This window comes from Girardinichthys multiradiatus, chromosome 2 (genome assembly GCF_021462225.1).
Source record: "Girardinichthys multiradiatus isolate DD_20200921_A chromosome 2, DD_fGirMul_XY1, whole genome shotgun sequence".
Taxonomy (NCBI): domain Eukaryota; kingdom Metazoa; phylum Chordata; class Actinopteri; order Cyprinodontiformes; family Goodeidae; genus Girardinichthys; species Girardinichthys multiradiatus.
This window is the reverse complement of record NC_061795.1, coordinates 5,019,539-5,031,651: the sequence shown is the minus strand read 5'-3', so window position 1 is coordinate 5,031,651 and position 12,113 is coordinate 5,019,539. Positions and strand designations below refer to the sequence as shown.

General features: G+C 39.7%; 1 protein-coding gene across 1 annotated transcript; it reads right to left on the bottom strand.

Moving 5' to 3' along the window:
* Positions 1 to 389: 389 nt before the first annotated feature.
* cav2 (caveolin 2) lies at positions 390 to 11,415 on the bottom strand. Its single transcript, XM_047381518.1, has 3 exons — positions 11,167 to 11,415; positions 9,617 to 9,804; positions 390 to 3,336 (listed from the first exon to the last, which is right to left on the bottom strand). Exons 1-3 carry the CDS (start codon positions 11,314 to 11,316, stop codon positions 3,144 to 3,146), a joined length of 531 nt encoding a protein of 176 aa, XP_047237474.1. The 5' UTR covers positions 11,317 to 11,415; the 3' UTR covers positions 390 to 3,143.
* Between the last annotated feature and the right edge of the window lie 698 nt (positions 11,416 to 12,113).

Here is a 12,113-nt window from a genome sequence, read left to right as displayed (position 1 = left end):
TGTACTTTCCCCTACTGTATTTGTTACAGTGAGAACTTTGGATCTGCACTTTTTATTAAATAACAATGAAACAATGTGTTACAGACACACACTCAAAGCTGATCAAGGAAGGTAACGGCAGACATTTTTATACCAGAATTAATGTTTACCACAAACCCCTTCGGTTGGGGTCAGGTTCTCGCAGCAACCTAAGTGAAAATGTTGTGCAGACCTGCAGGTCCGACAGTGAAGCCTCAGGAGATGTTCCATTAACCCACAGTGCATTTGTGTGAAGGAAATGTCGTAGGAAATATCAGCAAAATGATTTGCAAGAACTTTCTGGCACTAAGCTGCTTAATTCAACCACTCTCAACTCCTGTGACAAAAACCACAAACCACACAGAGAACAATTTCCTCAAGGGGGAAGAAAAATCCTTACTTTTTAATAACTTACACATGATTTCATTTATTCCTGTTATACTGATTTCCTATTATGAGAGTAAATCAAGTCAAAAACATTTTTAAAATAAAACAAAAACAAATAAATAATTTTATTATCAAGTTGGATTCATAAATTTTACATCTAGATGCATTGTTGCCACATGGTATGGCTATGGAGAAAAAAAACCTGTCTACCCCAATCATCATAGAACCCTGCCTATAAATTATTTAAGAGACCTAAAAAGCTAAACTCAAGTTTGCACAGAAAAAAACAAGCATCATCTCATTTATTATCCAGTACAGGTAAAAATAATAAAAACATGATCTTCTGGCCTGCAACAACCACAAACAGAAAAACTAAACTAACATGTCTAATTTGCTGATAATAATAATAGTAATGCATGAAGCAGTTTGAGAGATCAGTTTGCTTAGTGTCTCCTAGATGTTGCAGGGTGCCTTTACACAGGATGAAGAGCATGCTACAATGTAAAAATCAGTCAGACCATGGATGGTTGTTGCATGGTCGTTAAAAGGTCTTCTGTGATGTAATAAGAATGTAACGGACTCCCATTACTAATTAAGGAGTGTGATATTCTTGGGGGGGGCTTTGAACATACACAAAGCATTCTTATGTTTTGGGTTAGTTTAACAGAATGGCAGCATATTGAGGTCCTGGTGGGACCCAATATGCTGCAAAACACCAGGGAGGCCTAGTGGTTGAGAATTCAAACCATGGCTAGCCACACCAAACTCTTGCCAAGGATACAACACCATCATGGAAGTAGAGTTGTGCTAGGACTGCATGTTGATCTAGCTGGTCCTCAGTCTGACAGAGTCAGACCAGGTCATGACCCAAGATATGGTTCAAATGTGAGTGTATATGGTAGGACATTCATGCTGCTAATGAATAAGCCTTCAAGAGGGGTGCATAGAACCTCAGGGATGTGGAAAATAACCTAGCTTTTTGGCTATCATTACGAGCAAAACCGTGTTATGATTTATTTTATACTCATAGAGGTTTTTTTAATATGCTGCAATTCAGTTATGTTCTAAAAGATTGTGATGAAAAATTGCAATATGAGTGAGGCAGCCTTACAATGGCCAAGTAGCTGGTGTTCATCCAGAGTATAAGCACCATATAGAAGAAGCAGCAAGGTCGAGCTATTCCTGCTTTTTAGCTTTCTTTCATGTAATGTGCTGTATTAACTCTAATTCCACAGCAGTTCACTTCTGTAGGTGTGTGTCAATCATAAACACACTATATTCTCTTCTCAGAAGAGCTCCGGAAGCTTTTTGAAATAACAATAAATCCCAAATAAAAGTAGAAGCCCAACATTATTGTAACCGTAATGTGAATTCAACACAGTAGATATGTTAGTATATGCCTGCATATGTGCAAAATGCTGCATCTTAGCTTTAGTCAGATAAAGTACTGTCATATAATGCCTTCTTTCATTCAGCTCATTACAACTTCTAGTTGAATAGTTTGCAATATATACAACTTATATATATTTATAGAGTAGAAATACTTTATTAACAGGTATTAATATGTCAGCAAGTTATGCTTGAACAGAAATGGAATGACAAGAATTTTTTGGTCACAATTGAAAGCACAACTGCATTCTGGGCAGTGCTCATAAGCTCCTAGTCATATCAAACATAAATGATTATTAACCATAAAATAACACAAATTGTTTATATTTTGCTGATCATTTAAGATACATCTATCCTGTCTGACCCTTATCCAAAACATTTTTAAATGGGGTTTTCAGAAGCATTTCATAAGCAAAAACATTTAACTTTAGCGTCGATAATGGCTAACAGTTAGCCCATTGACTAATTTGTTCATCTTATATACTACTATGTTGCTGTCAATGCAAATACATTTTGAACTGTAGAGGACCAAACAGCCCTTTAGTTTTGGAAACTCCAAAGCAGATGTCGATGGCTGATAATTCATCAGTTGCGGTATTCTCAAAATGCTTACTAACAGCAAAGGCTGCCACACAAGTCAAAAGTAGTAGATGCTTTTTCACTGCTTTTGTAAGTAAGTGTCATCAGTCCAAACAGCCTGTCTTTGTTAGGTAACTCCTTCAAAACAACAGGGCAACAACTCAAAAACCATGTCTTTTCTAACTTCAAAGTAGGAGTCTCAAACATAGCCTTCTGACCTTCATGTCCAAGGCTCTTAGCAATAGCTTACACTTACACCAGACAAAGTCACATGATATCAGCAACTGGATAGTACTTATTGAGACGGTCTTCTTTTACACAAGAAATATGGTAGAATTTCATTATCATAACATCTTGTGCCAAGAGATCTTATTACACCCTTACTATCTAGTCATCAAGACTTCACCCAAATCCACTTCAGAGAAACAATGACCAGAACACTTTGGTGTAAATCAAAATAAAACCAAGTAAATGCTATCAATACTATATTTATATTTAGGTAGTACAAATTTAATTCAATTCAGTTTATTTATATAGCGCCAATTCACAACACTATTCTCTAACTTTCTCTGACCCAGTCTCTAACCCTGATGCCCGTCTCTCTACAGAACAGAGTCTGCTATTGCAATATGAAGTCTTGTGGCCATAATCTAACTACTTTTTCCCAATGATTGACTATATTTAACTAAACATTTTCTGCATTTCATATTTTACTTTTTAAGAGTTCATATATCCTCCTATTTAACCTTTTCCAACCACTCTACTCTCTCCTAAAGAAGGTATCTTCTTCCTGGGGACAGAGGGGTGTCTGCATCACTTTCTGTCATCTGAACCTGAATGGAGGACAAACATTTTCCCAGGCTGTGGAACAGCGGTGTTATGAGAATGTCCATCAGACTCCTCCATATTTTCTGCGCTGAAGGCAGGAGCATCATGAAGCTCTGGATCATTGGCATCACCAACCTGAAGAGACAAAGTCAAAAAGGGAATGTTTAAGAACAACTGCAGCTAATAAATAGGATTTTTCAAATTGAGCTCTATACAAATGTCTAATGAGAAGGTGTTGGTTGGTCAGAGACTTCTCTTCCAAGAAAATCATTTGGAAGATGCCTGAAACTGCCTGAGACTCAAAATATGACCTAAAAACATCTGATCTAGAGGGTTCTACAGCAAAGCATACAAGAAAGCATCTCAACCTTTGGTTTAGCTGGGTCAACAATGCCTCATACTCCAGTTGGAGATAACAGGTTCGAGCATAGTGGCTTTTCTTAACTGAAAATGTTGCAACCTGCTGGCTACATCTGAGTAGACAAATGTGTTAAGGCTAAGTCAGAAGTCATTTTCCAGACGCTTTCAACAAAGGGGGCACCACTTCATATACACTTTATTGTTTCTGCATCCTTAAATTTATTTGGACACAAATTTTATGGGCATGATTCTATTATTCCCATATGGCCTGGGAATGCTTTTGGATCCTGTAGAATGAGCTGGAGAATGTTGCTTGGGAAACCGATGCCTAGGTTTCTGTGTTGGACCTGTTCCCTTTCAAAACCTGATTTTGTGATAAATGGAAAAAATTTGGATCATTTTATTTGTACTACCTACCGCAGCATGCACTGTCGTCCATGTATTCTTTCAATGAAGCTCTACTGTGATGTGGATGGTTGACACATGAACAGTGGAGCAAGTGGAGCAACTAGTCTGTCATTTTTACTAGTGGTGGAGTAAACCAACTAAAAATTGTTTGCTATGGATCTTCATCCCCGAGTAACAACTTTGAAGAGTGTTTTAGTGAGTTTGGCTTGGTATCGTTTAGATATGTTGTGGACCACTTCACTGATTGGAAAAATATAGGATTTAGATATGTCATTTTGTTTACAATAGATCTGACCCACATACAGAGAACACTCCGGAGAACAGAATATGTAGAAGATGTTTATTGTGACAAAGGTAATTGGGAATGTAACGGATGATTCTCCAACTGTATGGAAAGAAGGGAAGAGAACTGGTGAAAATAGGGAACTGAATAATGTCGAACTAAGAACAAGGAATTAATGCAATTAAGAAAACAGCTTACTAAATAGATGTCGTCAGGTCACCAGGGGAAGAGGCATTCAGGATCCAGGTTTGTAGAAGTTTCTTTAGGTGCTGTTCAGTGTGAGCTTGGAGCAACTGCTCGTAGCTACTGCCAGCTACGAGTCACTGGAGACCACTGGCTTTATCTGAGATACGTGGAATGTAGGATCAATGCGAAGACTAGCAGGTAAACGAAGGCGAACAGCAGAGGGAATAATCACAGTTTCAATCTCATAGGGACCGATGAAACGAGGCGAAAGCTTCCTAGACATGAATTTAAGGGGTATATCATGTGCTGACAACCATACCTTCTGTCCAGGCTGGTATTCATGTGCAGGCCTACGTTTCCGATCAGCGACACATTTGTTTTGGTCAGCAGTGCGGTGCAAGGTCTGGATAGTCGAGTCCAAGATGGATTTGCAGCGGCGGACATGTTGGTGGACAGATGAAACCGTGATATCCTTTTCGTCTGCAGCAAACAGGGGTGGCTGATAACCAAGGGAAGCTTCAAAAGGTGAACGTCCAGTAGCTGAAGAATTGTGTTAATTTAATGCATACTCAACTCAAGGTAGGTATGAGCACCAATCTGAGGGGTCTGTGGATGTGAAACATTGTAAGGTGGACTCCAGCTGCTGATTTAATCTTTCGGTTTGACCATTAGACTGAGGGTGATAACCTGAGGACAAAGAAACCTTAGCTCCTAGAGCTAAACAAAACTGTTTCCAAACCTGCGAGATGAACTGTGGGCCTCGGTCGGATAGGATGTCCTGAGGGATACCAGGCAGACGAAACACATATTTAGTGAGTAGTTTGGCTGTCTGTAGGGCTGACAGAAGCTTCCTGAGGGGAATGAGTTGACATGCCTTAGAAAAACGGTCCACAATTGTGAGAACTGTTGTCATACCTGAGGAATGGGAAGTCTAGGAACGAAATCCAATGCTATGTGAGACCAAGGTCGATTTGGGATGCTGAGGGGTTGGAGAAGACCTCCGGGTGACTGGTTACTGGACTTATTTCTAGCACAAATTGCACAAGCCTGCACAAACTCTTTCACATCTTTATGCAGCGAGGGCCACCAAAACCTCCTTTGAACTAGAGCAATAGTTCTACTAACACCAGGATGGGCAGAAAATGTTTGATGGAACATAGATGCAGTTTGGCGGTCCATTGCCAGGGGTCAGCTTCTTGTTGTTGGGCCCTAAGAACAGTGTCCTCCATCTCCTACCTGAGTGCTCCAATCGTCCAACTGGTTGGCATGATGGCAGCAGGTTCCTTCTCAGAATCATCAATAGTAAACTGTCTGGAGAGGGCATCCGGCTTGGTATTCTTAGGTCTGAAAGAAATGCATAAGTAAAAACGAGACACAAATAAAGACCACTGAGACTGGCGTGGGTTAAGTCTTTTAGCTGACTGTAGGTAGGCCAAGTTCTTATGATCAGTCCAGACTTGAATGGGATGCTCAGCCCCCTCAAGCCAATGGCGCCACTCCCCAAGAGCCAGTTTAATTCCTAGCAGTTTTCTGTCACCCTCGTCATAGTTTCTCTCTGTATTACTGAACCTGTGGGAAAAAAAGCACAAGGATGAAGTCTCCCATCTTCTGAGTTATGTGATAACACCGCTCCGACTCCAATGTCAGAGGTGTCGACCTCCAGGATGAACTATCTTGATGAATCCGGATGGGGGCATGGGAGAACCTTTCTTTGAGGGTTTGAAAAGCCTCTTTGGCTTCAGATGACCAGGAAAATGAGGACTTAGAGGAAGTTAGTGCAGTCAGAGGTGCAGCAATGAGACAATAATCCTTTATGAAACATCTGTAAAAATTTGCAAAACCCAAAAAATGCTGTAATGATTTGCAAGAGTCAGGCACCGGCCATTCCAGTACTGCCTTAATTTTCTTTGGATCTGAACTTATCTGTCCACCCTGAAGGATGTAGCCCAGAAATGAGATGGAAGACTGATGAAACTCACACTTCTCGGGTTTAACGAACAAGCGGTTCTCCAACAGGCGCTGCAGTACTTGGTGAACGTGCCTGCGGTGCTCCTGAACATCCTTCGAGTAGATCAGTATGTCATCCAAGTGTACGAAAACAAAAATTTTCAAAAAGTCTCTGAGTACGTCGTTGACTAGAGCCTGGAACACAGCAGGAGCATTACATAGTCCAAAGGGCATAACCAAGTATTCAAAATGGCCTAACGGCGTCTTTAAAGCCATCTTCCACTCATCCCCCTGGCGGATCCTGACCAGATGGTAAGCATTACGAAGATCTAACTTAGAGAATATAGTGGCACCATAAACCAGTTCGAAAGTTGAGGTGAGGAGAGGAAAGTGGGTACTTATTCTTAACGGTGATTTGATTTAAACCCCTATAATCAATACAAGGATGTAAGGAACCATCCTTCTTCCCTACAAAGAAAAAGCCTTACCCAAGTGGTGAGGATGAGGGCCAAATAATACCTGCAGACAAGGAGTCGTTTATATACAGGGGTTGAACAATGAAACTGAAACACCTGTCATTTTAGTGTGGGAGGTTTCATGGCTAAATTGGACCAGACGGGTAGCCAGTCTTCATTGATTGCACCAGTAAGAGCAGAGTGCGAAGGTTCAATTAGCAGGGTAAGAGCACAGTTTTACTCAAAATATTGAAATGCACACAACATTATGAGTGACATACCAGAGTTCAAAAGAGGACAAATTGTTGGTGCACCTCTTGCTGGCGCATCTGTGACCAAGACAGCAAGGTTATAATAATAAGATGGATAAAATCTTAGTTCTGGTCATTTAAATTAAACAAATAAAATCATTAATTCAAATTAAATGGGAGATCAGATTACATGTTTTCTGGATTATGCTATGTTGTTGCTTATGATGTATTATAATAGTAATATCTAAATTCCATGTCTAAGTTCAAACTGTCAAAAACCACTCATATCGAAGAAATGTTGTCGGCTTTTCAAAATCACCTTTCCTTAACCTAAATGGACCGAAATCTTCACAAGACGGAGAAACAAAGCTGGCAGGAACTAGAAATAAACTGCGAAAAACACTAATGAGACAGCAACTGGAGTTGCAATAACCTGTAATGTGAATTTGTTTTAATATAATAAATTGTTTAAAGAAATGAAACAGGTGTCACTGTCGTTCCCACGTGGGGGTTGAAGTCCCCCAGCAGAATAATGGAGTCCCCGGAAGGGCCACTATGCAGCACCCCCGACAGGGAGAACAAGAAGGCCAGGTACTCCGCACTATCGCTCGGCCTGTAGGCTGAAACAACAGTCAGAGATATTTCCCCAACCCGAAGGCGCAGGGATGCGACCCTCTCATCCACTGGGGTAAACCCCAACACAAGATGGCTGAGCTGGGTGGCAACACGCAGGTTAACAACTTCCTCAACTCGCACCCTCATTTAGCTGGGAGGTCATTCAAACGTTTCTTTGCAGTGCTCTATGTGCAAAATAGAATGTTCCACTGGAGTCTGAAAATGTGCTTTAATTGCAGCTGAAATGCCATCTGTCTGGTGGAGCAAACAGGCCTTTTTTTTTCCTTCCCTACTAGTGGAGCTCAACATTCCTCCAAGTTTCCATTCTGTGCTTGTATGTGGATTTCAAATGTTGTTCCATCAGGTTGGTTAAACTGCCAAGCACCTGGGTCAGCTTATTGCATACTACGTATTATATATTATGTAACCATGACATAATTAAACAAATAAAAAGTAGAAAACCAAAATTTAGAGAAAGCCCTTCATTGCTGCAGTGCACGTGATGTCAAAAATATTGCATCCATGTTTTTTTCTAAAGAACTAAAAAGAGTTTCTTATCTTATACTGTTTTTATATAGTCATGGCGAGAAGTTTACATACACTAACGATAGGCATGAAATTCATTAAATTGGGCTTGCAATGATTTCTTTTAATCATCCTTTTTTCAAGGTAAAATAATTATACATATATTATACAGCTCTTATGAGTTTTAAAAACAAGTATTGGATTTACTCTTTGAATTTATGGGCAGATATTTTTCTACTTCACATAGATACACAAAAATATTGTCCGACATTTAACTGACTAACAGTTGATTTGATGTAAACCATAGTTTTGTACACTTTGTGCAATGCACCTGTACCTCTGACAATAATACAGGCCCACATCATGATGCTACCACAGTCATGTTTCACAGCTCATACAGTGTTTTCAAGTTTAAAAGGATCTCTTTCAGACATACTTCTTATCGTTGCGGCCAGATAGCTCAGTCTTTGTCTGGTCTAATTACAAACCTTTTTTCCAAAAGGCATTTGGAAGCTGGAATCTTTAGTTGCATTTGAAGTTGTTGATTGTGGGGCAGAGAGTTCTTCTCAGTCCAGGGTTATATGAAACTAGTCTCTCTGTAGACAGTAAAACTGATGTCCCAGCAGTATCTAGTTTATGGCTGTCTTGAGCCTTGGTTGTTTTTGGTTTGTTCCAGAACCTCCTAGTATATTTCTCTTTATTTAAGAGCAACCGTTTGGGTTTTCTTCCAGACCTCGGCAAAGTGATAAACTAAGTTGTACTTAAGTACAATTGTTCAACTGGGGAATCTGGAGCTATAGAAAAAAATCCAAAGACTTGATTAACTTGTGTAAATCAACAATTATCACTCTTAGGTCTTCATTAAGTTCATTGCATGCTATTATTGTTCTTGGTCAATCGAAGCAGTATTGACAAAGAATCAACCAGCTGCAGTGAATTATGATAACTAACAAGGAGATATTAGGCCTTTTCAAGTAAAAACATTTTAGAAACTTTTGAATATTTTAAGGCGAATTTATGTATTTATTTGAACGAGGTTTGACTTAGACAATGTTTACAATAAATTCAAACATGTGCACCATTTCAAAAAAGATTGAGGCAGTGTGAAGTATAATCATTCCAACCAGGAAAAAGAATGGTTCAAGTAAACCTCTAAAAAAATCTAACCATCTGACCAAATCTGTAGGGTTCCAACGTGGGAATTTGGCCTAGATCTGAAATAAATGCATCTAAGCTATATGTCTTTTGGGTGGGGATACACAACTATTACTGGCATTTTATTCTTTGTTTTTATGGCATTGCTTTTGTCAGTGAACTGAAAGGTGTTCTAACTCTGAGAAGGAACAGTGCAAGATGATGAACCTAGCAGAGGAACTTCACCTTACCAGATATGGGCACAGCTGAGAACTCCAAAAATGAGCCCAAGTATGAAAGCCATGGGCACAGCCAGCAGTGTGGTCAGTAGGCGGTAGAAGAAGAACTTGACCAGCTCAAAGGTGGCGTGACTTCCTATCCACACCTTGTCGAAGCTATGGGTGGAAATTGGCTCGCCGATGACATCCTCGAAACTCACCTGTCGGATTACAAAAGTCAGAGCTGGACCAAGGACTAAGCAAACTAAACCCCAGCTTAGAGCGCCCAACCCCGCGGGGGCTTCCAACAGCACATGAATTCTTACAAAAACTACATACAACGCTACATTTCATTGTTGTATTAAGTATAAGGATATTTTTTATATCGTCTTCGACCATTTCTGAAAAGTGAATATGAATCGTTTTAGAAAACAATTTTTTTAAATGTATTTCTTACAATTTCCACAATTTGAAAAATATGTGTCAATACATTATTATTGTTGAACATGTTATTTATTTCAGTCAATAATTTTTAAAAGTAAATGCTTATTTTTGTTAATTTTGAGGATCATGGCTCACAACTCATCAAAGCCTGGAATTAAGTTTCTCTGAATATCAAAATATTACATAATAAACAAACAAAAAGATTTTTACTACATATTTGTAATATTATACACAATCATGGGGAACATGCTCACTTGACAGTTGTTTGTCTAATATTTATAGACTCCCTCCACAAGAAGGGTAATGCACAAAAAAAGTCATTGATAAAGATGCTGGCAGTTCAGCTTTTATGGAAAGTTTAGTGGAAGGAAAACGTGTAGTAGAAAAAGGTCCTAGGTAGGAGAAAATGTTAGAGAACATCATGCTTCCCTCTTCTGACAGGCTTTATGAAGATGGTGATTTAATTTTGCAGCAGAACTTCGCTCCTGCCCACACTGCCAAAGTAGCTGCAGGTGGTTTATTGGTTGATTGGACTGGACTTCTTTAACACCTTAAAAAGACCACAAGCTGATTGTCTCCCAAGCATCCTTATTGCAGTAATTCATGCCAAAGTTACCTGACCAAATACTGAGAACATATACTGTAGAGTACATGGATACATTTTTCACTAGGCTGAAATTTGTGTATAAAAATCAATTTTATTGGTTTTCATTAACAATTGGATTTTCTGGAAACCCTTATTGGGCGCCAATGATCTACATTAACAGAAATAAGCACCTGATATATACAGCATATCACAGTACATATGTGGGTAATGTACTTATGTAATATTCCAGTTTTGTTTTGGATTTGAATTACTGAATTAGGCTCTCACATAAAGTTCTGCATGAGGCCTCATCAAACGTCGGAGCTAAAGTCAAAATGGGCCAAGCGATTAGCCCTTTAAAAATGAGCGACAAACACCAAGAGACAGAAAATAGTTAAGAGATGATGGATTAAAGCACAGGCAGCGACTTCCAGGTATTAATAGAACTGATTACCAGCCTCACAGTGTGCCTCACAATAACAAAATGTAATAATATGAGTGATATAGCCATAAGTTTTCATTTTAAAGAATTGTCACCATGCACAGACTTTACCTTCAGATGCGTGTTGATCTCGTTTGGATCCCGATCCTGCGCAGCTGGATACACCTTCCCTTTTTTCGACAGAATAGGCTCTATGGATCTGTTAAACTCATCTTCGTCCATAATTATGCTGGTGTCCAGCTTTTCCTTCTCTACACCCATGTTTGTCGAAGCAGAGGCGGACAGACGGTGTGGGAAGAGCAGCCGACGGCGGTGAGCTGTGCGCCGGAGTGAGCGCCACCCCGCCCCGTTGGGAAAGCAGCGCGGCGAGGAGCCGAGCAGACACAACAAGCGCGTCTAGCTCAGTTATGATAGGACAGGCCTCCAGTTATGCTGAACCAAAGAGCTTCACAAGTGCTCAAGGGTTAATATCGGCTGTATACAAATACCATTTAAAGCCAAGCCGAAACTGCAGGTTTCAACAGATATTTTTACAATAGAAGTTTGTTCATGGCTCTAGGTAGATTCAGGGCACACTTCTAGTTAAGATCATCTGCAACAAACCACAACAGACCTATTAGGATCCCATTTACACAACCCACTTTTTCACTTTCTGCATTAAACACAAGTCGTTTCATAGTTAATTAGTGAGTTCATGGTGTATTCCTTAAACTATTGACAGTCACATCCTTCACTTAACTTTATTTCTTTATTTTCATATTAAACCACATTAAGCATAACGTTCGGTTTTCATTTTTTGCTTCCAGATTACAGAGCTACAGATTAGTGACAATTTGTAGATCCGTGTATTTGGTGGTCAGTAGGCCTGTCAATCAAAAGCCACAACTCATTGATGCACTTTGGGAATGAATGGTGGTCCGATCCAACAGATGAACCTCGGTAGCTCAAAATGCTGAAGAACTTAAAGCTGGTTCTGATGGAAAGGTGTACAAATTCACACTGTGCCACAGTTTGTTGCATATAGGCTGCATGGTCACAGTTCAGTCAGGACGCCCATG

Bases quoted from the DNA above. Each gene is read 5' to 3' on its own strand.
- cav2 (XM_047381518.1), bottom strand. From the start codon at position 11,316: ATGGGTGTAGAGAAGGAAAAGCTGGACACCAGCATAATTATGGACGAA. The intron at 9,805-11,166 runs GTAAAGTCTGTG...GTAATCCGACAG, and splicing joins AGATCAACACGCATCTGAAG to GTGAGTTTCGAGGATGTCAT. The intron at 3,337-9,616 runs GTAAGGTGAAGT...TTGTCTCTTCAG, and splicing joins CTCAGCTGTGCCCATATCTG to GTTGGTGATGCCAATGATCC.